A 27,201-nucleotide genomic window follows, 5' to 3' on the forward strand; every position below is an offset into this window, starting at 1 on the left:
ATTTCTGCAATTTGTCTGCTGTATTGTTTTTTTTTGGGGGGGTGTTGGGGTTATACTTAGTATGGATGAGCAGGGAGAGAGGAGACTCCCCTATCTTCCCCTCCCCTCCAGCTGCCGTGTTGACCCATCAAACTTGGCCTCTCTGGGGCTAGGAGGAGCCATCAGCAGATTTTAAAGCAGATTTTAAAGGTCCCAGTGACATTTAAAGGTCCCAGTGCAGTCAGGGCTGAGAGCTGCTGGCTTAAAAAGGCCTTTTGCACATTCAGAGACTTTCCTTGGCCCTCTTAGGCCTGTGCATTCCATGGGACCTCCTCTTATAGGTAAGGAAGCTGAGGCCCCGTGAGAATAATGATCCCTTCAAGGTCAATGTGTGCTCCTGCAGAGGATAAAATGAGAGCCTTGGACTTCTGGCTTCATGAATCAGTGATCCTGTCTGCACCAGTGGCTCTGTGCGTGTGTGAGTCTGCAGGTGTGGGTGTCTTCTGGGCACCTGTGGGTCAGATGGCAGCAGGTAGCTGTGGGAGTGTGTGCTGTGTGTGTGCACAAGAGAGAAGGTAGGTCTGTCGTACCTGGAACTGGGCAGCAGCTGGGGAATTTTGAGTCTCATCAGTCCCAAAAGCACTGAACACCAGCCATCCTCATGTCCGTACTCAGTGCAAACAGACTCCCTTGCCGCCTCCTCTTGGAAGCCCACCTGTGGCAGCCTTGCACTCAGCATTCTGCGCAGAGTCTCCTTGGGTCTTGTAGTTCTTCTGTGCTGGCTGGCCAGAGGTCAGTGGATCTGGTGGACATGCGAGGAGAGGCCCAGCTACAGCTGGAAACAAGCATCTCATGACCATCTCTGGGGAGGTCCTGTGCACAACTGAACAGGAAGGCCCTTCCCTGGGCACATATTCCATCAACGCCTGGATATGGAACTTGGCAGCCCCATGGCCCTGCAGGGGTTTGGGTCCAGGAGGGGGCTGGAACGGCCTTCAGTTCTGAGTGACTATAAGCAGGAGACCCGAGGATTACCCAAGCTCCAGGCTTCCAGAAGCAAGCAAGACGGGCACACGGCAGCTAGGCTTGTGGTCTTGACCATGCATTGCCATGACGTCCCCGAGGCTCAGGTGACAGGATGCCCGAGGGCTCACAGGTGAGCCCGAAACCCTGATGCTTCCTGCCAGCATGATGGGGTCATCCCCGTTTTTACAGATGAGGCCATTTTAAACACAGACGAGTTTGCTCTAATGCCCAAAGTCACACAGCAAGTGACAAGCTGAGATTCAAGTGTCCATGGACCAGCACCCAGATCTAGCACTCTCTGCTGGCCCATCCTGTGATCTCGAGGACACTGTCACTGTCTACATCAGCAGTGGCCACTGTCATCCCCTCCACCCCACCAGGAGCAATGCTGCGTCCCACTGAGGGAAGACGGTGCTGCTCTGGGAAGGCCCAGGTCCGCCCAGTGCTCTGGGGAGCACTCACCAAGAAGCTGCCCCATGCAAGTGAGGGAAGCCCAGGGGCATCCTCCTAGCACCCCACTCCCCAAGGGCGAACAGTCCACAGGGAAGAAAGGACACAGGGTTATAAAGAGCCCTTGGCCTGGGTTGAGGGACTAGAGAGAGCTTCCAGTTGGATGGGTATCTCAAGACCCCAACACAAATTTGGAGGAGAGCGGGGGGGGGGGGGGCGCGGAGCTGAAACATTGGTTTCTTTCCCCAAACTCTGCATCACCTGTAGCTTGGGTCCCTGCCCACAAAAAATCAGAGGCCACACTCTGTCCAGTCCCAGAGGATAAGCCTGCTGGAAACAGAGGGCACAGAGAATTTTGCTAAAATTTCCCCATCAAATGGCAGTAGGCTTTGCCCAAGGATGCCCCACTTTCGCAGCCGGGGGTGGTCTCTCCCATGAGAGGCCAACACTGTTATCTGGGCCAGGGTCCCGTCCCTGATCTCTGGAGTGCTCACTGCTCTCTCCATGAGCTGGCCAGAAGCAGGGGCAGAGAGCAGTCTGTCCCTCCAGTGGGAGACCACAGTCTTGCAGAATGGCCTGGCTGGCTATGCCCTCCCTAGGAGTCTGTGCACCAGGTGAGCTAACTACCTGATGAACTCCAGGGTGCCAACCTGGAGGCCCAGGCCTGACCCTCTCCCCTAGCCCTGACTCTCTCCATCCCCTGCAGATCCTCTGGGACCCTTCCTGCCCCAACACAGCACAGCACCTCGCCCACCTGCTCACTCTTGATCTCCCCTCTCCTGCAGCATTTGGCCGAGACAGGAAATGGGGGAGAAGAGGACTAAGAGTGAGCTGGGAATGGACCCAGAGAATCGCATCTTCTTTGGGCCTCACTTTGCAGAAAGTGACACAAGCTCAGGATCATGTTTATCAGGAAGAAAATCCCGCGTTCAAAGGTTACCCACTTGCATCTGGGAGTTGAGGACCTGCAGGGACTCTGCTCCCCGTCCATCCATCCAGATCTGGGCAGCTCGGCCTGGATGCCCAGTCTCCTGACTCCACACAGAGAACCGCCCTATTCTTTCCTTACCTCTGAATAAAGGTGCCTCCATCTACCTGAACCAGAAATGGCCCGTGTCATTCCCGATTCTGTCCCCACCAGGTATCCCTAATGGCTCACGTGTGGTCTTGCCACTCAGATCCCTTAGGGGGCCCCCTGCTGCTTATGGGGACACCCCACCCCAATCTCTTGTGCTTGGCCCAGCAGCCTCCAGTCTATCCTCTGTGAAGCTGCCTGTCTTTGTTTTAAATACGAAAAATAGTCCATCTCATTTGCCCGCTCACCACTGACCATTCCCGGCAGACAGAGCAGCTTCTTAGCCCTGTCCACAGACCAGCTGGGTCCTGGCTAGTCCCTCTTCTGCCACCCCTTGCCTTCCTGTTGCCCGAGTGGCCACCCTACTTCTTGCCTTGGCATATGCTTGGACATGCTATTCGTGCTGTTTAGAATATCTCCCAAGGACACCTCCCCCTAGCAGCCCTCCAGGGTACCCCCTACCAGAGCAACCCCTCAGGACACCCTTGTCATAGGACACTCTTCCCAGGGACACCCTGTTGGGACATCCTTTTAAGATATCTCCCCCTTGGATACCCCTCTAGGACACCCCCCCAGGACACTGTCCCCCAACCTGGCTGATGGCAATCTCCCCCCATGGTCTTTCGTGTTCCTACTCAGGCCTGTTGAAGCCTGCATCAGCCGAGGTCAGGGCTCTGCAGAGATCTCTCTGGGGCCATGTTGCCACTTGGATGCCAGGCTGGAGTCTTTCACAGGTGACCCAGTCCCGTGCCCACTGCCGCCTTCACCCCTACCACACAGGGCCCCGCGTCGGCCTTCAAGCCCACCAGGCTTCCCCCGAGCAGACTCAGTGTTCGAGCCTATGCCCCTGTCGAGTCTTGTTCAGTCTTCCTCACCTGACTATACTGAAAACTGCCCCCAGCACCTCCTGACCTCCTCACCTGTGGGGCACTGATGCATACTCCCTAACTTTGTTCTGGTCTCAGCCCCCGTCCCGCTAGCACACAGGCCCATGGGGCAGGGGACGACGTCCTTGGCACGATCCCCAACACCCGCGGCGCGCCGTAACACTGAAGACGCTTGGAAGGTATCTGCTGAGGGTAGGGCCTTGTCCTACCTGTCAAGGAGGAGAAGGCACTGACGGGTTTCTCCAGTCCTGCCATTGGTGGATTCTAGCCCTTGAGGCTGCCGGGGAGACCTACCCACCAGACGTCCAGCTGACCACAGGCTAATCTCAGAGATCGGCACACGGCAAATCTCAGTGTCTCGTTCTTTCACTCGTGGACAAGGAAATGGGGGAACAATTTTGCCACCACTCCAGGGGAATGACAGGGAACAGGCCATTTCTGATCAAGCTTCATGCCCAGCGAGCCCTCCCTGGGAGGGAGTGACCCTGAGCCCGGCCCCAAGCCAGGCCCCTGGCAGTGACAAGCAGCAGGTGAAAACAAGCATGTCCCATCAGACACAGGACTCCACAGGAGGGACACACAGAAGGAGACACAAATGCCAAAGCCGTGGGACCACCATCTGGCTGCCTCAGTTTCCAAAGCAGAGCTCTTCCCACCCAACCCCCCTCCTCCATTCCTCTCCTGTTCTGGTGCCTGAGAAAGGGCCTGCATCTTCAGAAGCCCCAGGCTCTTTCTAGGGGATCACTGAGTCCTCTGGATGGGGTTCCCCCACCAGCCGGGCCTTTGTCTTCAGGGGATGGGGACCTCCATCCCCTTGTGTTCTTCTTGGGACAGTGAATCTCCTCCCAAAAGGCTCAAGACCCCGTTTGCATAACAAAAATCCAATGTCAGCCCTTCCCTGTGTAGAAGCCAGGCCAGTGGGGAACACAGTCTGTTATGCACTCAGCCCCGTTAAGGGACAAGGTGTAGGATAAGGGAGGAGAACAGTCGTCTGTAACATGACGTGTATTTCTGGAAGACCCTCTTCAGAGGCAGAGGTGGCAGTGGGCCAGAAAGAAGGGCGTCACACTGGCTTGTCACTGCCGCCCAAGCACCTGCTTCTCCACTGGGGAGCAGGGACTGGACCACACTCACACCTGCCTCTCTGCCTAGCCCTGTGTCCAGCACGTAGCAGGTGCTCAGTAAACATCTGGGGTGGGATGGATGTGTGAGCGAAGGGTGAATGCAGTCCCGGGTGAGATGCGCTGATGGGGTCACGGATGGGGTGAGCCACGTCTCCGCCCCGTCGGCCCGCAGAGGCCCCAGGGGGAGGCGCAGGGTGGAGGGTGCACGGTGTTCGCTCCCGTTGGAGTCTCTGCCTTGCTCAGCTCCCTGCATGCTTCTCCGGGGGCAGGGGCAGCTCTGGTCGTCTCGGCGCCCCACTCAGCGTCTGGCACAGAGTGGGGGCTCAGTAAATACCCGTTGAATGTAGCGCATCTCAACTCAACAAACATTTACTGAGCGTCCACTGTGTTGAGAGTCGCAGTCCTACCTTCCTGGGGCGCGCGACAGATGGGTGGCCCCGGGGACGCGGGTGCGGGCGTGCCTTGCCGCGTGCAAGGGCCCTGCTCAGTGACGCTTGTTTCCGAATGGAACTGGTGTCCCTGGGCTCACTAGAGGGGAGGGAGCCCTGAGGAAAGAGGAGAGAGGGTATGCAGCCCCCCTTTGGGGAATGCTGCTGCCCTTCCCGCCCCAAGTTCTCAGCAGGCGGGCACGCGGCAAGGCACGCGTGATGGAGGCAGGACCAGCAGCCCACGTGTTGGCTGCTGCTCCCATGCCCATCGGGAAAGCAGGCAAGGTCTTCAGGGCAGAGGTGAAGGCATGGCTGCAGCAATGCATGCTGGGTTCCCCGCTCAGCAGAACTGGCATCGGAACGCCGTGGAAAGTGGAGAACAGTGCCGTCATAATTGCCCTAAGCAAGTGTCCATGAAGGGGAAGGCCATGCACACGCACACATGTGCGTTATTTGTACTGTGGAGGGGTCTCCCCGGTTAGAGCATGGATTTTAGCACACACAAGGTGCTTCCTTCCGGCCCGGTGTGCCCTGGGTGAGAAGCACTGGGACCCCAACCTGTGACTGCTGTGCTGCCAGTGACGGGAATGACAGTGAGGGCAAGGGGACGGAGCTGAAGCAAGACCTTGCAGGTGTGTGACTGGCCAGTCAAAATGGTGTGTGCACAGCCTCGGGGCCTCGTGGGGGGTCTCCCACCTACAGGGCTCCTGGGACAACCTGGGGACCCCTGATCCCAGCACATGCGGGCGAGGAGACTGTGCATGGGGACAGGGCAGGTCAGCAGCATGGGGAGAAGGAGCTGGCCAGGCTTCTCATCACATGGTAGCTCCCTCCTGCAGATGGGCCGTGGACATGAGTGGGGATCCCTGAGTCAGTGGGAGGTGGGAGTCTGAGCACCACCCCACAAGGGGAGGACAGGAGACCACAAAAGTCCACCCTGAGGTCCCCAGACGCTCACTTCCTGAGAGCTCCTGGGCCTCATGGGTAACAGGACACCCCACCCAGGTGTGGGGGCTGTGCAGGTGCTGGGGGGCTGGCGCAACAGGAGCCCACCACCTTCCAAAGCCACTGCCATCGGGAAAGCGACCATGGAGCAGCAAGGCCCACAATCAAGTCCTGTAGTGCCCAGGGCCGTGGGTGCCTGGGAGCAGAGAAGATCCCGGGGCTGGACGGCCGCTGCTGGGCTGGTCCTCGCTGTGACCTGCCTGCAGGTGGGATGGGCAGCCCGTCGTATCCCTCCCGACACCTGCCCTGGCAGGACATGCTCGCCACAACCTTGAACGAGTCGCTCTGGGGGGACTGCTCTGACGTGGCCTTCCTGGGGTGGCACCCACCCAGACAGCGGCCCAGAGAGCCCCCATCTAGAGCGCTGCACCCTTGGAGGGACCAGAGGCATGGGGCTCCTGATGTCTGCTCGCAAAGATCACACAAAACAAGGCACCTTCGTTTGGCTTCGAGCTCTTCTTCAACAAATGGCAGTGCCTGGGCCGCCCTTCCCTCTTCCCACAGAACACTGGCGTGTGTAAGACAGTCACACTTCGGAGTCACGAGGATAGGAATGACAATGGCAGTCTGTTTGCTGAGCATCTACTATGGGCCGGGCAGAGCACCCACACGTGTCACCTCCTCTGGTCTCTACTGACCTGGCCAGGCAGACAGGTGGGATGGAGGAGGCCCACCGGTGGGGTCACAGCCCAGGGTCCCACAGCCCGTCAGGGGATGAGCCCAGATCCGCACTCGGGCCCGTCTCACAGCCATGTCGGCCCCCCGCACTCTGCCTCCTCACACCCGCATCCGCCCTCCGTGTCCCAGCTCAGCCTCACACGTGCCCACAGGAAACCACCCCCGGGGACCCAGACACGCCGTCCGGATCTCCTGAGGGCATCACACCGCAGCTGGCTGTGTCCTTCACCTGCAGCATACAATTCTAGGACCCTATGTAGAGCGTAGCCCTCCATCTGAAAACCCCTCCTCATTTAGCCCTCCCAACCCCCAGAGTCCAGCAGCGGTCACATGTCCTGGACTCCCTGCAGACGGGGTGTCCCCATTCCCCGGTGCCTTGCTCAGGCCGAGTGCCGGGAGGCTGTGCCTATTGTCGACTCCCAGTCTGGACTCACCCGCCTAGACCATGCTTTACATCTGCTCTGGAAGGAAACGGGCCCTCACTTTCCAGCCCGGCAGCCCGGGATGCCTCCTTCGCAATAGACCCCAGGAGCCCCATTCAGCTTTCTGGGCTGTCTCCTGCTCTGGAGGGTTCCAGGAGACATGCCCATGGGCGACACGTGAGCTAAACATGTCAAGGGGGAACTCACGCAGAAAGGGAGTCTGCTCTCCTACCTGGTTTGTTCCTTAGCTTTCTTAATGAGCAAGGTTCAGGTCTGGGGGATGGGTTCGAACCTGTGGGGCCCCTTGCTACGAGGCCTCTCATGCCCCAGTTACAGCTCCTTGCTCAGAAGAACCACTCACGTGAGTAAAAGTTGTCCCCTTGCATTGTCTGGAGAGGGTCTCTATCGGTCCCACTACTGTGGGACAAAGACTGGCTGTCTAGGTCTGGAGAGTTAGTCCTAGTGTCTGCATCCCCCTTGAGAATCAGCCAGCTGGTCTTCTGCGGAGGGAGGAAAAAGCCACGTGAATGCTGAGGCCATCGGCAATGGGACTGACCGCGTTACAGACAAGGAAATGGGGTCAGGGAGCTCAGGGACCCAAAGGGCTTCTCCTGGGGGCACGTGGGGGAGCCATACACACCTCCCTCCCTTTAAGACAAGACAGGGGCCCTTGTCCTCCCTGGAGCCAGGATGGGGAGACTTTGGGGCCAAACCCCGCCCATAGAGGTACACCCATGCCTCTGCACTGCCTCCAGCTGCTTTCCCAGCAGGGCCGCCCAGCCCCGGGGCCTCACTCTTGACCTTCGGACCTTTTACTGGGAAACTCTGTCCAGCCTGTTCTCAAGCCAGCACCCCAGATACCCCCGGAATGCCCTTGGACTAATTTTCCTGTCTTTTCAGACATGCCTCCATGATAGAGCCAGAACTGGGTTATAGGGGCGCGGAAGGAGGACAGTGGGAGGAGGCGGTGGTGGGGGATACCTCTGAAATCTGGTCCTTGCTGCGTGGGGCCCTGTGGGGTCCCTCCAGAGCAGAATGCAAGCTGGGGAGCCTGAACTTTCGGCTAGGGAACCCTCCCCAGAACCAGCCTGCCTCTGGGCAAGGCTGTGCTCCACCAGACCTGCCCCCGAATTTACCTTCCTGTTATCCTGATCGAAGATTCCATCCTCACCATCCGGTCGCCTGGCGGCTGGAAGGGAAGAGGCGGCCCGTCAAGGGGATACACCAGCTCCCTGGGCATTGCCCACCATGGTTCCCGCTTCCCATCGTGCTCAGAAACAGAAAGGAATCAAGCCAAGGTCAACAGGACAAGAGCTTTTGCAGGGCCAGGGAGTGGGACGCGCCAGGGAAGCATCCCACGGGAGCCCCGCAGGCGGTGGCCATGCACCCTCTCTCAGGACGGGTCTTCAAACCGAGAGCAGGTGTGCGAAGTGATGTAGTCGTAAAACGCCAGCTCCCCCAATCCCCCCGCCCTGAGATCACACCATGTGTTTAGGAGCTTGGGATTTTTAAGAACACATGCTCTACTCTTCTAGTCGAACTCCAAAGGATCAGGAGGGCTTGGTCTCCAGTGCCTGCTGGGTCTGGCTCAGCTGGGTGCACCCCTGCTGATCCCCACACCACCCTGTTCTCAAATCGGGAGACTGAGGCTCAGAGACACGACAGGCCTTGCTGAAGGCTATGCACGGGGCTGCTGGCAGAGGCTGACCTATGAACTCAGGGTGCTCTGTCTCCAATGTATCCGTTTGCCCCCCTCACTGCCTGCTGCCCACAAAACAGAAAGGTCAGTGAGCTCTGCCACTGAAAAAATCCATGAAGAGACAGAAAGGAGGTACGATCCACAGCCAGAGGTAACCTCAGGGACTGGACTGGAAGGAGCAAAAGCTCACTTTACCCTGCTATGCCCCCCAAGAATGCTATCTGGGGCAGAGAAGTCCACCTTTTATAGACTCCACTGGCATATTTTTTGGTGGCGGGGGTGGGGTGGTCACCTCGAGGGGCTGACGTTATTCCCAAGCCAGTACGATCAAGCCCATCACACGAAGGGCATATGACGGCACTCAGCACCCATGTGAGGAATTCCTGTACAAAGCCATGGACCCCGTGCATGGAACAATGGAAGGAAGACCCCGGGCCCTTTCCCCACCCATCACGGAGACTGAGGCCACGGTAAGGACATGCCAGGGGTGGGCTTCTTACCTGCAGCCTGCGGAGGGCTTGGACCTTCGAGCCTTTTGGAACACCCTGCCTTGTGCACCACCAAGGACAAGACTGACATCAGGCCCGAGAGCTTGGAAATTGGGGATTGGGCTACAGGACCTTGACAAGATAAGGTCACAGTTGAAGAGTGCTCTGGATATGTGGACATTTTGTTACTCCCGATGGCTCTTTCTCCTTCTTCCAGGAGAGACCATGATTTTTCCAGTGTGAAAATAAAAACCCTGCTCTCTCCATGGGCAGAGGCAAAATTACAGGGAGACTGCGCAAGGGGTGTTGTGATGGACAGAGGCACGGGCAGGATGGATGCGTGCCCACTGCCCCAGGCTCACCCGTCACACAGACAATGGTGGTCGCCAGGCAGCAGAGCCCTGAGCATCTGGCTATACATTCACTGTGACCCTTGGCGACCGCCCAGCAAGCTCTGGGGATGATCAGGCCAGTGGGGGCTTGGAGATGCAGAGCACAGCCACTGTCCAACCCAGAGGAGCTTCTCAGGCTCGGAGTGCTGGTGGGAGTCAGTGGGTGCACCCCTGAGGAGCCCTTAGTGGCCCCCAAATGGACCACTACTGTGGGGCCAATTTACAAATACTAAAACAACAAAGGGCTCTTTGGAATATGAAATCCCAGCCCTCTGGGTCACAGGGCCCAGAGGCCACCCTGGGTTCGAGCACTTCACACAGCTGTGGGTGACCAGTTGGGTCAGACACTTATGGCGGCAGAGAGACCTCGGGGCTCAAGAAATGCCCCCCCCACCTGATAAGGAAGCTATCCCACCAGGATTGAGCACGTTTCCTCTGCAAATGTTCTTCCCCCAATCACCAAGGGCTCTCCAAAGGCCAAACATGCCAGCCCCATGGCACACGCAACAGATGCCCAGATGTGGGAGCAGGGGTAGGAAAATACAGGCATTCGGCACTTGGTATTATTTGCAGCCTGCCTCCTGAACAGCTCTGAGCCTCAGTTTCCTGATCTGTAAAATGGGCAAATGACACCCACCACCCGCCCCTGCTCTGAGTTGCGAGGCTCCCGCGGGGTAATGCCTGTAGATGCTGTAACACACTGGAGGACCTAGGTCTGATAAACGAGGAATGAACAGAGAACAGCCTTGAGGCGAGCTGGGAGCCTGGCATTTCAGAGAGTTGGGAGAAGACAGATCGATTCAGGACGACCCAGGAAACTGGCCTGAGTATGTCTGGTCCAGCAAACAAGGCTGTACCTCTGAGCCTGGAATGTGTTTGCCACGAGGAGCCCTTCAGGGAGAGCCCTGGGAGACCTCTTTTGGGGGCATCCCCAGGAGACTGGCTGGCCTCTGATGTTTTTTCTGGACCCACAACCCACCTGCCTTCCCCTTTCCTCCTGTCCCAAGACAGGACCCCAAAGCCAAGATACCCCACCACAGAGGAATCCCAGAGAGTCCGTGAGAGGTGGTTGCTTCCTGTCTTACATCAGGGAGCACGTACTGATGAATTTGCAGGGGAGGACGGAGAGAGCACCCCTACGCTAGCAGGAGGATGCAGGTGCAGGGCTGAGCTGCCCTCTCTGGCCTCCAGGGCCCTGGCATCCACTCCTACGGCTGTTGCTGCCAAGCTGCCTTTTGCTTACCAATGACACAGCTATCGCCCTGTCCCTGCAACCGGACACAGCTGGCTGGTGTGGGGGGAGGGGTTCTGGTTTTCCCTGGAATCCCTTTTGAGCAGTCTGAACCTAGCATAGCATCCCTCTCTTGAGGGGACCTACTACTGGCATGTTCCTGCTCGGCGCCCCCACATCAGTGGGGCCTCAGCCAACTCCGACAAAACCTGATGGCAAGGCAGCCTCAAACCCACTCTCAGGGAAGAGACAGGGAGTGGCTGTGGTGGGAGCCACACCTGCTTCACCAACATCAGGGGCCCCCCACTGTGAGCGCCTGCAGACAGCTCGGAAGCACCACCATTCCCCAGTTCCATGTGCACTCTGCGTCCCGCCACTCCCTGCCTATTCTATGTCTGCGCCTGACTATGTAGGAAAGAGCTCTTCCGCTCCTGTCCTGTCCTGCCCCTCACCGTTTTCAATTTCCCATTCATTTCCTCTTGCTTCCTTTCTTCCTTTTTTTTCTTACTACTTTTTCAAAAAGCCATTAAATCATAAATAAGCAGACTGGAACTAATATCGTACAAGGCATACTGTTGGGCCCTAAATGCTGTACAGCGAGAGCGGAAGGGTCAGGGGCTGGGGGTCAGGTGGACAAGCCCCAGTGGAGCTCAGAGCGGCCACTTCTCAGCCCCAGCCTTGGGCTCCTCATCCGCAGGGGTACTGAACCCAGAGCGGGCCGGCAGGGGACATGCTGGCAGCTGTCGAGCGCCAGCACAGAATAGGGGTGTCCTTGCAGCAGCTGCTCAGGTGAGGACCCCCTTGTCCTCCACACTAGTGCCCCACCATGAGGCCGGGCCACCTCACTGCTGGAGCTCATGTCCCCAGCACGGGAACGGGATGCAGGCACCAGAAAAGAGTGATGCTGATTAAGAACTGTGTGTGAGTTGGAGATGGGGCTTTGGAAAATAAATGAATTAATTAGATACTATGCTTTTTAAACTGGTTGGGCGTCTTATCTTCAATTAGTTAATGGTTCAGTAATGTGACATCTTCTCCCGCACAATCTCAAGACAGGTGGACATCAGCGTAAAAGTTTCTGGAGTCTCTCCCCGAGAAACAACAGGGTGGTGACTTTACTGAGTGTGTGTGTGTGTGCACGCGCACACAAGCACATGCATGCTCACACACATGCTCACACACAATGTTCACATGTGCTCACACACACCCACACATGCTCACACGTGTGCTCACACGCATGCTTATAAACACATGCTCACACACACTCACGCACTTGCACACATGCACGCACGCATGTTCCCCCATCCCTGCTCTCACACAGACTCCCACTCACACATGCATGATCTCATACACATGCATGATCTCACATGCATACACACACTCTCACATGCTCACACTCATGCATGTTCTCACACAGTGCGCACACATGATCTTCTACACAAACACACTTACACACGCACGGTCTCACAACACACACATGCTTGCACATGCATGCTCACACGTGTGTGTGCACACACATACACACTTCTGACAGGACGTGTTCCGCCCAGAATGGGAGAAAGAAATCTTGTAAAAGCAAAACATCTCAAATATATCAGGGGCCAAAGACATCCTAACACAAATGTTATTTCTGGAAAGTTCCCTGAGGACACCCCGGGAAGGACAGAACACACACGTGCTGAGCCCCTTGCATAGCCCATTCCCATTCTCAAAGGGATGGGTTGTGGTCGTGTTTACCCCCCGGCTGTGGCTGGATGCTGGGCGGAGAGCAGGCACTCTGGAAAATATATTTGCTAAAAGAATCAGGACTCCAGATTGCTGAAACGATAAATGGGCCTGGGTCGTTGCTCAGCGTTCAGCCATGCAGGAATTCCCTTGCCTTTGGATGGGACAGGCCTCCGTATCCAGGTTAAAAGCAACAACACAAGGATTCATGCTGATAATGTAAAATAAAATGTCTATCCAGGGGACGATTTAGTTAGTCAAAGAACTTGGGGCTGGAAGCTCTTTGTCTTAGATCTGGCCAGTTCGGAGGCTGACGAGCGATTTCATGATCTGATTTACTGCTTCCTCTGCTTCCTGAGAGGATGGCCCCTCCTATACAACATGTGTGAATTCTATGAGGTTAACAAAAGGCCAAGTCAGCCAACGCCACTGTGATAAGCACAGGACACACACCTTCCCACACAGGCGTGAACACGGCCACCATGGTGGTAAGACAGCCTTCAATGCAGCTGCTCCTTCCTTCAGCTGGGCCTCGGTCTCCCCACTCGTAACAACAAGGGGCTAGTCTTGACAATCTCTAAGGGCCCTAGGGTCTCACCAGCCCACCCCTCTCTGATCCCTCCATAACATCTGAGCTCCAAGCTTCCCCAGGTGAGTGGGAATGGTAAAGGTCACTGCTTTCTGGGAATCCAAGAGTTTAATTCATTCCTTTCTTTCCTAGGACGAGGAAGAAATGCATAAGGCATAAGGCCTACTGCCCTCAAGGGAAAACCAGAAATCCTGTTTGTATAATCAGACCACCGATGGATCAGTAAGTCACAGAAAGCATGCTTTTATAGGATTGCACGTTAACAGTGCTGTGGTTGTGGATGGGGGATGTGGCTGTTTTCTGTGGGTGCCTCCAGACAAGAACTTTAAATACGGGAATCCCTCTTCCCCTCCCCCCATCATATTTACAGCACTTCACAGATTAGAGCCTATTTCCACGTTCATTATTTCATTTGGTCCATAACCAGCCTGTGAAGAGGACAGGGTAGATGGGTCAGTCCCATTTTGCAAAAAAGGAAATAGAGGCTCAGGATGGTGAAGCCCCATGCCCCAAATCATCCAGAAATTCCATCAAGAAACAGAGGGAGACCCGGAGCCTTCTGGCTCCTGCTCCGCGGTTCCAGCCACCTGCCGCCCGAGCCCCTGTCCCAGGCCAATATGGTGGAGCGGAGGTGGGCAGTCACCTTGGAGAGGCAAACCAGGGTCTGAGAGATCCCCTCCCTGCCAGACCTGCCCAGCCCATACTCGCTGATGCGACAGACTCCCTGACTACTGGCTCACTATTCACTCCCTCCTCAGAAAGTCCTAAAACCCAGGACCGAATGACTACACCTAGTTTGTTCTGTTTTCCAAAACCCTGGCTGGGTTGCGTTGGGGTCCAGGAAGCCTCGTCCCTGAGCACCTCGGCTGATGTCAGCCTGACTGCCTCCCTCCAAGGGGCATTACGGAAATCCTGGGAACCCGCTGTCGCTGAGGAACTCCCAACCCAAGCCCGTGGACATGGGCTCGCCTCGGCTTTAGAGCACACGGAACGGTCTAGACTCAGAGTTGCCCTCCGCGGGCTCTGACGCAGAGGCTTCTGGGAGCCCACTTGCCAACCTGTCCTTCCTACTCAGGCTACCCGCGGTGCCTCCCCATCCCCGCTCAGAACACAGCAAAAGGAAGCATCCAGAAGCAAAGGGGGTGGCAACAGGCATGCAGGGAACACACGGCAGCAGAGGAAATCCGACTGTACCATGCTGTTTGTAGATAGGGGGTTTCCTATAGATGTTATCTTTTACGCCCGTGTCTGGGAAAGAAGAGAGAGAAAAGAAGAGCGGGGTGAGCGAGCACACTGGTTTCCATTCCGCTGCTTCTCCAAAGCAGCCATCAGCCACCAGATTCCACACGGCCAGAGAGGCTCACAGGGACTGACTCCTGGGACCCACGCTTCAGACCAAGCATTCCCCAGGCCCAGCCCGAAGCCAGAACCTAATTCAAGGGGAGCGGGGAGGGAGGCCGCTAAGAGTGGGCAGCCGGTCAGACAGAGCCTTCTCTCCAGCACATTCCCAGGAGGGCCAAAGGGGCTCCCTGGTGTTTGTGTGGCTTTAGGGGAAACTCCAACGCAGGCCAGGAGGGGGACTAGGGGGACGTGCAAACCCTCAGAATTGGGGGAGGGGGTGGTCGAGAGGCTCGGGAGTCATAGCAATTCCGTACAATCGGGGGCTCTGCGTGGCAAGCCCAACGACGCGTCCTGGGTTCCTACCTGGGACGTGGAAATGGCGAGGCGCCTGCTGGTAGGTGCAGGGGGGAGGCTTGCTGTCTGAGAGCACCGAGAGGCTGGGGGTGCTCCGACCACTTTCACTGCCTCCAGACGGAAGAGCAAAGACAGGCGGAAGGGAGGAAGGGGAAGGCAGAGGAAAGTAGGTCAAGTAGGAATGCTGGTTCCCAGGAAGCCCGTCTCCCCTGACTGGTGGAGCCCCACAGACGCTCTACCCAGGGAAGGGAGCGGCCCCCTGTCGACACTTCCAGACTGGACCCCAAGGCTTGTTAATCCAACCTCGAGTGGACCCTTTCAAATGGCCCAATTTGCAAGCACTAGTGGCTCCAAGAGCAAAGGTCCTGTGGTTGCCAGTTCACGGGAAGGTGGGCTGGGCTCTGGGCTGACCCCCACTCTCCTCGGGGTGCACAGCTGGTTTGCCGTTGAGCCCCGACCGGAGCTTGAATCCAGCAAATGGCAAATTCACCAAAAACAAAAGCCCCCCTCCCTCCGTATCCTTGCGTAAAAAAGATGCCACTTTCTTGAGGATCTGCAAATCAGTCATTCAGAATAGGATTACAAAATCAGTCCCTAAGGGCCACTGACTAAAATTTTACCAGCTAGAGAATAAGAGCAAGTTGGTATTCATTAGCTGCTAGGCTCCTAAATAGTAGCTTTCTACTTTTGGCAAATTCAATGAAAGGAATTCTCCGATTCTGGCTCCAATTTCTCATCCCATCTGGATTTGTAATTCCTGTTTCTGAACAAGGTTGGATTATCAAGTCACAAATTTAGTAGTCTCCCGGGTGACCTTCCCGCCCCATGCCCTACACATACCTATTTAAGGAACGACATAATAGACAGAATGCGATGGGCATCAAACACTTTGGATGATGAGGTTTACGATTCATTTTAGCAAGACACTCCTGAGGCACGCCTCGTTTCCTCTCCCCTCAGCCTCAGGAAACCCTCTGCTACCTTGGATCGTAGTTTGGCAAAGGGGGGGGGGTCCTCCTGGCTTGGAAGGAGTCCCTGCGAGCTGCAGCTGTTCCAAGCGGCAGGGCCCTGAGCTGACCCAGCAAGGAAACAGCCCTCCCTTGGGTCTAGACGTGTGCTCAGAGCGCACTCTGGCCTGCGTCGGGTGCACCGGGAACCCGGGAGGGCACGTAGGGGCAGAAAAGGGCACTCAGCCCGAGCGAGCCCCCACCCGCAGTCCAAATTGGGCTGAGACCACAAATGGGGCTGTTGACCACAGCTCAGAACATCCATCCTCCTGCGCTAGGGGCCAATTCCGCCCGTGAGTGCTGATGGAACTCCCAGCCCTGCATCGCCACGTGAACCCTGCCTTCCTCTGAGCCATGGCCTCCCTGCAGGGTCAACCCTTCCAGGGCCCCACACTGGTCCAGGCTCCTTCCTGCAGTTCCCTGAGGGGCAGGAGCCTTCAGGCCATGTCTGAGCCCCTGAAGGAAACCGTCCCCACGTGCACATGAAGGGAACCGCAGATCACGGATTGTTTTTGGCAATGGTGGCTTGCACGGTATCCACGCTCAAGGGTGGAGAAACACGGCAGAAGTTTAAACAATTTCCTTGCACAGCCTCCGGGACAGCCGAGGATGCCCACTCTGGGGGTCAGCGCAAAGCCGGGTGTACCCCAGACACGGCCTGGTGAATCCAGGAGGCTTCGAATGGCTCACTTCCTTCTGCCTAGAAGTCACGTGCCCTCATGCACCCAGCTCCCACCCACATGGCTGCAGACGATGGGATACATGGCAGGACTCCTGGCCCCTAGTCCCCAAGCCTAGAGTGCTGTGTCTTACTACAGCCCAAGCATCAGTCTCTGTGTGGGGGAGCGCCCCCCAGTGCAGGTCCTCATGGGGCCTGAGACCCAGGGGCAGCTGGGGACACAGACCCAGAAGCAGTGGCCCATGACACCCACCCACACCTGCCACCCATGGGTACAGAGATCACCAAAGTCTGCCGGGCATGGTCCTAGGCTGAGACATCTCTCCCGGCATCCCTTCCTCCCAGCTTCCCTCCTCACCCCCACTAGAATCCCCTTTGCAATGCCCCCCACTTGTCACAACCCTTCTGGGGCCATGGCCCAGTGCAAAACCTCCCTAGGAAACCCAGGCCTCTGCTGGCCATTCCCCTGTCTGGACTCACTGGGTTACCTCATCGTAATAAAACACACAGCTAACATCAAGCCCCTGCCCCACTGCCCCCAACCTCAACACGTCCAGGGCCCCTCACGGTGCTTTGCCCACATCAGCTCCCGGAAGCTCACGGAAATGCCTACAGCATCCCCGCAGGACTCACGGCTCCCTGGGTCCCTTCTGCAGGAGGCACAGGGCTGGGGTGTGAGGGGGGTGCCCAGGGCCAGGTCCCCGGGTGGCCAGTTTCCTTCCTGGGCCTCAGCAGTAAAACCCCAAGCCACAGATGTGGCCACGGATGCAGGGAAACCCAAGGAGGGCCCAGCTGGACTTTAAAGAGAGGACTCTGCGGACCAGGCTCTCATGGCCTCTGGAGCAGCTCAGGTGGCTTCCACACAGTGGAAGCAAGTGGTCTACGCTGCAGGGGTTCCAGGCCGTCGGAGCAGCCACTGCTGCCTGTCTCTCCGCGGGGTAACAGCTCACGTCACTGTGGGCGTTACTGCCTCGGTGTTGGCTGAAGGCCACCCTCCATTCAGCCTTCACGTCCCCTCCCCTGTCCCAGGATCCTGTCCGGGACATTACATGACATGCGGCCGTCCCATCTCCCCAAGCTCCTCTGGGCCACAACAATTTCTCAGACGTCCCTGATTTGCGATGATTTTCGTGAGGAGTCCTGGCAGGTGTTCCACGTGGCATCCCTCCGTGAGGACTGGTCTGGTTATTTCTCGTGATCAGTGGGGGATCGTGGGTTCTCAGGAGGAAGACCCCGGGGGCACAGTGCCCGCCCATCCCATCAGATCAAGGGCACCTGCCATCGACGTGACTGGTCACTGCAATGGTGATCCTGACCCCCTGGCCGAGGTGGGCTTTGCCAGTCTTCCCAGCCCCGTCACCCTCCCAGCATTCCCACGCCGTGCCCTTAGTGGGGAGGTCACCATGACCCGCACACGCCTGGGCACTTGGGGGGGGCCCTCCTTGAGAGTGGCACATCCCCATAAGTCACTGGGAGCTCTCTTGCTTGGGACATTTGTCCCTTCTCCTTCATTTATTCATTTGCTCACTTATCTATGTCAGCGTGGACTTGTGCGCCCTCATTTTACTGGCTGGGTGACAGTCCAGTGTCCCATTACTCACTCTGCTCTTTAATCATCCCAGCTTTGCCTTGGGTTGGCTCCTGCCAAGTCCTCTCAAAGAGGCCAAAAGCAAAGCCAGCTCCGGTCCATATACAAGGGCATGTTAAGGATGATGAGTGAGCCCTGCGTGGATTCTCACGTGTGCAGCGCCTCTCTGCGGGCTGTCTGAGCCTTGACCACAACCACCCAGTATAGTGCCTCTGGGGCACCACGAGTGGGTGGGAAGCTGGCCCTGACCTGAGGCTCTGCCCCAGCAGCCCTATCCCTCTGGTCCTGTCGCCTCCCACCATGGCGGAAGGAGGTCGCTGGTCAGTAAGCGGCACCTGCCCAGCGAAGGGGTCCCGGCAACACCATCTCCCCTTGACCCTCCATACCTGCCTGCTCCTTAACAGGTGAGAGGCCAGGCTTAAACCTTACGCTGCCTCAGGAAACATCCTCAGGTCTGTAATTCATACTAAAGTGCAAATGACTGCCACCAACACAGAGGCTGCCTGTCTTGGTGGGGGGGGGGGCTTGGGCACTGAGACATGGTGGGAGGAAGGTGTGTCTGGGGTGGGGGTCCAGTGAGGAGAGAGGAGGAAAGCAAGGGGCCCCTGTCAGCAATTAGCTGGGTCAGGCAGGTGAGGGCTGGGGTGAGGGCAAGCCTCTCCTTGGGGAGCCCTCCCCCCACAGCAGCATTCAGAGAATAATCTCCACCTGGAGGAACTAAAGATGTGAAGGATGCCATCAGGAGAGGCCCAATGGCAACACGGCTGTCTCTCCCTGTGCTCCTCCCCAGCCCTCCCTCACAAGGTGAGGAAGGGGCGCTGCTCCCGCTGATGTGCCTGGAGCGGGCTGGCTGTAGGTTTGAGACACCGTCCCAGGGCCTGCCTTTGGCTGAGGGCACATGCTGGCATTCCTCACCCTGGAGAACTTGAGGGTAGAGGGTCAGAAGGGAACAACGGAGGACAGGGTCGCAATGTCTGCTCTGGCCCCAGACCCAGCCTGGACTCGTCTCGGCCAGAACGGGTCCCCATGCAGTCCAGCCAGCTCATGTACTTGGGGTACTTCTTGTAAGTACCCCAAGGCTGGGCCTCACTTCTGGGCCACTCCTCTTCCAGATCCCCCAGCAGGACAGCCCCATCCAAAGCAGGGCCATGGCGGGTGGGTGTCCAGGGGCCCGCGGACCAGTTAGTGAAGGGAGAAGAGGCATCTCCTTCGTGACCTGCCATGACCTGGCCATTAGCCAAATTCCCCCTGGTTTGCAGGGACTGTGCATTCTGTTCACAGGACACACACAGGCCATCCAGACACGCGTCTCAAGGCCCTGCTGGCTGCGTCCACTCACAGGATGCACCATGTCGGGCTTCGCTGCTTCTCGAGAGAGATGATATGTCCAGAAGACTCAGACTGTGAGCTGTCGGGTCCCAATGCTCGGGGGCTCAGCTCTCCGTAGACCGAGGGTGGGGGGAACATGCGAAGCAGGTGACAGTGATGTACAGAAGGGAAGGCACAGGTGCCAAGACCCCCATCTAAGACCGTCAGATGTGAGCACGAGCCAGCATCTGTACAGAATGGGTCTCAGCGGCTCTCTGGGGACATCAGTGAGAACATCACTGTGGCTTCCTCTAACGCCAGAGCATCTTTCTGTGGTATCTCATGCTGCCTAGCAACATGCCAGACACGTATTTCTTACTGTTCTGGAGGCTGCAAGTCTCAGACCAAAGTGGGGCAGGGCTTGGTTTCCATTGGGAGCACTGCTCCTGGCTGGTAGACGGCCACCCTGTCCTCGCATGACCGTGAGGCCCTTCCTCTGAGCACACGCAGAGGGCGAGAGCTCTTCCTGGGTCTGTTCTTCTTCTTGTAAGGCCACTGATCTTATGGGGTCAGGGCCTCACCTTAGTGACTTCATGTGGCCCTGATGGCCTCCGAGAGACCCCCATCTCCAAATGTAACCCCAGTTAGGGCTTTAATGTACAGATTCTGGGGACACAAGCAGTCCGTAACATATGGGAAATGAGCATGGCCATTTTCCTGGTGTGATTGGCCTATGATGTCTGTGCAGGGATGTGGACGGCGGGTGGGTCCACGGCCTGGGAAGGGGCAGGAGCTGGAGCCTGTGCAGGGTGTGCCTCTGGCCCCAGCCACCGTGAGCCCCGAGGCCACAGACAAGTCACAGCCTGCTCTGTTTTAGCCCCTGATAATGGCTGCAAGCAGTCCCTGTGCCCCAAGGAGCCAATGTGGGAAATCAGAGGGGGTCACGGGGGAAGGTTTCAGAAAAGAGGCCCCAGGCCAAGCACGGGGGAGATCCTAGCCTCCTGCCCCATGGCTTTCACTCAGCTCCTCACTACTCACTCCTTCCCACAGCAAGCTTCCTATGTCCTTGTCCCAGGAACACTGACACAGCGACAGAAACGGGGCTGGACCCACGAGACACACAGCAGGGAGCACGGGCAGAGACACAGGGCTCGGGGAAGCCATGCGGCGGACACAGGACAGCAAGACACAGACGCGTGGCTGGACGCCCTGCGCGTGCCCGCAGCCCGGGCACTGCACACCTTACCTCGGAAGTAGGGGATGTAATGATGTCTGAACACGGATGTAGGGCTTGGGTGTTGGGACAGGGACAGGCAGCTACTGGTACCAACACTCACAGTACCAGCTGCGGGCGACAGAGAGCAAGTCAGAGTCCACCCCAGGCCCACTGGCCGCACAGCCACCAAATATTCCTAGGCCCCACTCCGCTAGGAACATTTGCGCTTCCTCTCCTGAGGAAGGGACACCTTTTTGAGGAAGCCAAGGGGGGCTCAGCAGATACGCTTTAGACCAGTCTGCTCTGGTTCTGAGCAAGGAAGCCCAGCCACCTGAGGGACAGGGTGGCAGCCCTGGCCCTGAGCCCCGGCCTGTCCCTCCACTTGGGGGCTCCTTGGCCTCTGAGACAGCTGACAGCAGCTGGCTAGAGCGGGGTGGGCGTGCACCTGACAGGCACCAGGCCTTGTCCCGCCGAGACCCACATCTCAGCTCCCTGGAGGCCGCACCTGGCCACGCATAGCCAACAAGCCCAGCTGAGCCAGGGGTCGGGGGTTGGGGTTTGGGGATGGGGGATCGGGAGTAGAGCCCTCGGAGAGGACGCCTGGGGAGGTGGGCCACCCTTCAGCCCTCACTCACCTGCTTGCCTGCTTGCTCGTCAGTCATTCATCTATTCGTTCACTCTCACACCTGCTCACTCATTCACTCACACACTCATTCACACACTCGCTCACCCACTCACTTGCTCACTTACACACTCCCTCACTTATTCACTCATTCACTCACTCACACACTTGCTCACTCATTCACTCACACATTCATTCACTCGCTCACTCATTCACTCACTCACACACTCACTCACACACTCCCTGGCTTACTCACACACTTCGCACACCCCTGGCTCCCTCACACACACACTTATATATCCCCTGGCTCACTCACATACTCACACACACTCACAACCCTGTGGTGACTCTAACTGGTTAGTTACTAACTAACTGGCTCACTCACACATACACACTCACACTAACATGCCTCCCGGCTCACACACTCACTGGCTCACTCACACACATTCACACACCCCTGACTCACACACCTGCACACACACTTGCACACCCCTGGCTCATATGCTTGCACACCCCCTGACTCACACACACACACATTCACATACCCCGTGGCTCACACACTTGCACACCCCTGGCTGACACGCACCCCTGCTCACACGCACACTTGCACATCCCCTGCCTCACACACTCACACACATGCTTGCACACGCCCTGGCTGACACACACGCCCTTCACACACTTGCACACACGCTTGCACACCCCCTGGCTCCCACACTCGCATACTGATCCATCCATTCTCCACTTATTGAGCAGGATGTTCCAAGAACATTGCAGGGAGTTGACAAAAATAACTTTGCAAATGAATGAGTTGATTTTTCCACAAAGGCTGTGAAAATTAGAGCTGTAGCCCGTGGATGTGGACATGGAGTCATGCAGCAGCTGGCCATGGAGGAAGCAGCTTGGAAAAATCCCTCACAAAGGCAGTGTGCACGTGGAGTGTCCCTGGGCCTTGGACACACTGAGGCCAATGGTGAGTTTTCAGAGCTAAGGGCGAGCGATACACAGCTGGGCACTCGGCAGGGGAGGCAGCAGACCAGAGAAGGAGAGCGCCCTGCCCTGGGTGTCCCCTTGCCAGGAGGGGGGCAGTGAGCCCTCACCCACATTCCCATGGGGACAGCTGCCAGTCTTCGGGGCCACCAACCCAGCCATAGGTGAAGGGTGTCAATAGATATTCTAACTGGTTTTGGCCATTGACACTGCCCACACAGTTCAACCCCCCCAGCCCCACGTGAGCTCGGCACTAACGGACCTCTGGTTGCCCATATTTATGCCCCTTTAGCTCCCTGGCATCCCTTGCTAGATTCTAAATGCTCAGTGCTACCTGTGTGTTTCACCCAGGTAACCAGCTGCCTGCACAGCAGTCCTCCCTTCCCCTCCAAACACGGGGGGGGGGCCAACCTCCCCAGACACGTGACCTGGTCAGTTTCTCCCATCACCCACTGGCCATCCCACACCCGGCCCATCATCTTTCCGGTTGTGTAAAGGAAGAGACAGAGTCAGAAGAGGGAAAGCAATAAGAAATACAGCTTGATCTGGGGGTCAAAGAAGCCACGGGGGCTGAGTACCTGGACGGCTGTAGTGCTGGGGGGACCGTGAGGTTGGGGTGTAGCGCCCGAGGCTGACGGACCCGGTGGAGCTCGGGCTGGAGGTCCGGCACTGCTTGTAAGAGCGGTCATCCTGATCCCCCTGGGAGGAAAGGCAGCCTGGTGAACAGCAGAGCTGTGGGCACTGCCTGCCCCCACGCATTCACCCTCCTCCTGGTGTTGGCCCTCTGGACTGGAGAGGCTGACTCAGCGTGGCCCCAGGATGACACCGTTTGCACCTGCCAGGGCACCCTGGGATGAGCCAGGTAGGGGCTGGTTCCTGTGCCAATACTCCCCGTGGCCTGAGCATGGCCCCAGAACCCTCAGATCCCAGAGGGCAGAGTCTCCATCAGCCCTCCCTATGGCTGGGCTCCTAAAGAGGGTTCCCCCTACACCCCTCCTGCCCCATCCTTCTGGCCACCCAGGCTCCTTACAAGCAGGACCTTTTGAGATCCTCGAGAATCATGAGATTCTGCATTCTCCCCCCAACTCCTGCACAAGGGGGCTCCCAGCTATGGGACGTAGAAGACACCCCTCCCAGGCTTGAAGGCCAGTTGAGTCAGATCCACAAGCACTGGCCCACGAGACTCCAGTCAAATGGGATGAACAATGGTTTGGAACAGTCAGAGCAGGCTGCAGGTGGCGTGAGATGGCATGACACCATGGTTCGGAAGAGGGCAGGCTGCTGGCCCGCCACAGCCCGGACCACTAGCCAGAGTCCTGGAATGGCCCAGCCCAGCAGCCTGCCGTGGGGTAAGCTGAGGCCAGCACGAGGGTAAGCCCAGGAGAGGGGAGAGTCTGGTCTGGAGCTCATGGCCCTCATGCTTTCTGAGCTGACTTTCTGCCTCCAAAAGCATGTCCTTCAGCAGAACTAGCTGAGCCACTGCCCTAACACCTGCCCATGCCCCCACCTCTACACCTGGCCAGACCAGCTCCTGCACTGGGATCTCACCTTCCAGCTGTCCCCTGGCTTCCCCCTGAGCCCGCCTGGCCTGTCCCACCCACGGCAATGGGCGCTCTCTCCATGCTGACCAGCTGCCATCCCACAGGCATCCCATCTCCTTGCTTAGCCTGTCCATGGGGCTGGCCGGCCACATGTGGTTTTTGAAGCTCGGCATGGATGGCCACTTGTCCGGTATGGGTGGTGCATTCCTGGATCTGAGAGTTCAATGCCCATGCAGGCTGGAGTCTGATTGGCACCTGTCCAGACCCCTGAGTGGCTCTGAGAAATAGGCAGACAGGGCTGTGGACCAGAAATGCTATTGGATAGAGAAATGTTCTTGGAATACTTGTCTGTGAGGACCCGGGAGCCCAGTATGTCCCACCCAGAGGAGCGTGAGCGGGCCCAAGCTCACCTGGGCTCCTGGGCCTTTTATTTCCAGGAAGTCATGAGCCAGACCTCAGGGAGTTACATCCCAAGTGTCAGCCACTGCAGGACTGACAGGTGCACCATGGAAGCATGCAGATGAGACATGATTATAAAAATAACCGACACCCAGGACGGCGTTTCAGGCTACCGAGGACCCTGGCCCCAGACCCTATGGTTGAGAGCCACAGAGGCCCTCTCAGCGTTGCCGTGGGTGGTTATGTTTATAACCCCAGTGGCAGTGCCATGAGCAAGAGGGGGCATTGGCCAGGGACAGGCAGTTACCTCCGTCAGCGTTGGCGAGAGTACCTGTGGGGACTGGGGACACAACATGCAGAATGGCCTGTTAGGTCGCTGATGGGGGTCGAGGGGTACACATACGCCCTCACACCCAGATCCTCCTCCAGACAGGAAATGAACCCCACCATAAGACATGATGCAGGATTCCAGAACCTTCTTTTAAGATAAATATGGTCAATGGCCCTCCAAAAAAGGGGTCCCCAGGACACTTGTTTGGGCCAAGCCTGGAGTGTCCCTCCACACTGGCCCGCCCTGATGCCTACTGCTCTCCCGTGAGGATGTATTTTCCAAAAGGAAAATCATCAGTTCAGGGCATGCGGTGACAACAACATCTGGGCCCAGCACCTTGGTTTTCTCCAGACAGGAGAGATGAGGGGCCCAGAAAAAGGAGGGGCTATTAGGACCTCAGGGTTTAGGGTTCCTGCTCTCTGCAGAATGGAAAGGGAAAGTGTCCCCAATCTTCCCATTTCACAGAAGGGGAGACTGAGGCTCAGAGAGGTGAAGGCAGTTCCCTAAGCCTCCAGCCTGCTGTTCTTTTTACCGCTAGACCCCTGCTCTGGTGGCCACCTGCCACCAGAAGGCTGCCATCCCAGAGAGACAGGGCCCTCCAGCCCTGAGGCCAGTGTCTGCTCAGCTCAGAGCCTGACCCTCCTTCTGGGGCTTTCCTGTCCCCACCCCATCATTCACCCACAGATGGGCCCCCTTAGAGATCTCCACTGTGCCGGCTTCCTGCCAGGGTGCAGCAGGGCCTGGAGAGGGGAGAGGCCCAGGGCCCTGAGATAGGGGAGTGAGGGGACTCTGACACCCCCGGGGAATGGCAGAAGCTGGCGGGGAGGCCACAGTGACCAGGGCTGGGTAGCCCAGCCCAAGTCCCACCTCTGCCTCAGTGAGATGCATAGCCCTGGGTAGCCCAGCCCAAGTCCCACCTCGCCTCGGTGAGATGCATAGCCCTAGGCTATGTCTGTCCCCTGAGCCTGTGCCCTCGTCTGCACTTGGGACACTCGCTCCTACAGTGTGGGGCCACGGGCCACGGATACACAGGAAAGCCCAGTGTCCATACAGTGAGTAGGCCAGCAGAGTAAGCAGTGACCTGGATGGTGGGGACACCGCTCAGCTGCCACAGTGTGTCCCACCAGCTCACAGCACCACAGGAGGGGTGTAACATTGGCGACTGTGGCTCAGACCTGGCATGTGCCCTGTGCTGTTGTGCTCTGCTTGTTTGTTTGTGGACGCTTCTGGGACCTGCGGGAGCAGGACTGAGGGTAGCAGCCACCTGCGCCCACGTGCACGTGTGGCCCTCCCCGGCCACAGGGCTCCATGGCACTCACAGCAACCCTACAAACAGCTGGGGGCCCCATGAGCCAGTCTGCACAGGAAATCTCGGGCTCCAGCCGGGGAGGGTGGGGTGGCCCAGGGCCACCAAGGGGTTGGACGGGAACTTGAACCTAGCCTCTAGATTTGGCTCCCATGTCTTAGAGGAAGCACGAGGGGCAGCTAAGGAAATAGCCAGCAGGTGGTCTTTGGGGCAGAAAGGCCTGGATTGGTCTCGGCTGTGCCATTCATCATTTGGGGGAGCTTGGCCAAGTCACTGGACCTTTCTGATCCACTTCTAGTGCTGTCCACTGGAGCTTAGCAGATACTGGAGAATAAAGCCCCCCACACAGCTTGCATGTGTGGTAGGTGGGGACAGGTTGGGATCCCTCCCTGTCCTGCCTCTGAATGGGGCTTGTTGCCCAGATCCTCAGGGTCCCGGGTGTCCCCTGCAGCAGAAGCCAGCCAGGAGGGGTGCCTGCTAGCTACTGAGCAAACTAACTGGGGTCGTCGTCACCCTCCTGCCCCACCCTTGTGCTGCACAGCCCAGAGCACCTGTGCCCGGCTCCCAACAAGTGGACAGCGCACACGTTTGGGCCACCAGCTGGCAAATTGTTCTTCCCACCTAGCCCAGGCATCCACGGCCACACTCCAGTCTCAACACTACCAAAGAGCAGGGAAAACCAACAGTGGACTCCATGTGAGATGGAGAAAGGCCACGAGAACCAAGTCACCAGAGAAGGATGCGCCTGAGGGACTCCAGGGAGTCCGTCGTGTGTGGTCCCCACAGGTCGTCAAATCAGCGCATGGGATTCACGAGGCGGGAGGCAGGCCAGCCACAGAGGGCGGCAGCTTTCCTTCACACCAGCGTGTCTCCTACTTCCTCCCCTGCCCAAGCAGACCCTCGGCCAGGGTTGGGGTGGAGCCCTTGGGGCCTCTCGATAGGGGATGGGCACAGGCCATTAGAGGGGACAGGAGGCCGAGGGTCAGAAGGGGATGAAGCAGACGCGACCCCTGCCGTGGGCACGCCGCCTGCCATGGGGGCCGCACCTCGTGGCAGCTCTGCCTGCCTGTTGCTGAATGGCTGATGTATGGTGAGTAGGAGATCATGTCGGGGCGGTCGATGTTATAGATGGCCTTGCTTTTAGGAAGAGCAGCCAGGTCCCTGTAGTCAAGAATCTCATCGCCCAGCTTGGCCTGAGAAAGAGAGAGAGAGAGAGAGCGAAGACGCTGTGACTCACAGCCCAGAGAGGGCAGCAGGTGCTCCAGTGGCTGCTTGGACAGTGGGGTCCTGCCCAGGAGCCAGGCTCGGTGCAATGGGGGTGAAG

General features: G+C 57.7%; 1 protein-coding gene across 4 annotated transcripts in view; it reads right to left on the minus strand.

Moving 5' to 3' along the window:
- ABLIM2 (actin binding LIM protein family member 2) overlaps positions 1-27,201 on the minus strand; it is a 135,596-nt gene that overhangs the window by 22,702 nt on the left and 85,693 nt on the right. Inside the window, exons 10-18 of one of the 4 annotated variants that reach the window (XM_082727507.1) lie at positions 26,924-27,070; positions 24,548-24,580; positions 22,879-22,999; positions 20,722-20,820; positions 14,903-15,004; positions 14,393-14,446; positions 9,274-9,393; positions 8,211-8,263; positions 7,436-7,574 (exon numbers count right to left, since the gene is read on the minus strand). In XM_082727507.1, coding sequence (XP_082583633.1) covers positions 7,436-7,574; positions 8,211-8,263; positions 9,274-9,393; positions 14,393-14,446; positions 14,903-15,004; positions 20,722-20,820; positions 22,879-22,999; positions 24,548-24,580; positions 26,924-27,070 — 868 coding nt within the window. The remainder of the gene's footprint in view (positions 1-7,435; positions 7,575-8,210; positions 8,264-9,273; positions 9,394-14,392; positions 14,447-14,902; positions 15,005-20,721; positions 20,821-22,878; positions 23,000-24,547; positions 24,581-26,923; positions 27,071-27,201) is intronic. The other 3 variants (XM_082727508.1, XM_082727509.1, XM_082727510.1) reach the window with 3 other exon arrangements.

The sequence above is a fragment of the Mustela nivalis genome (genome assembly GCF_964662115.1).
Source record: "Mustela nivalis genome assembly, chromosome: 4".
Lineage (NCBI taxonomy): Eukaryota > Metazoa > Chordata > Mammalia > Carnivora > Mustelidae > Mustela > Mustela nivalis.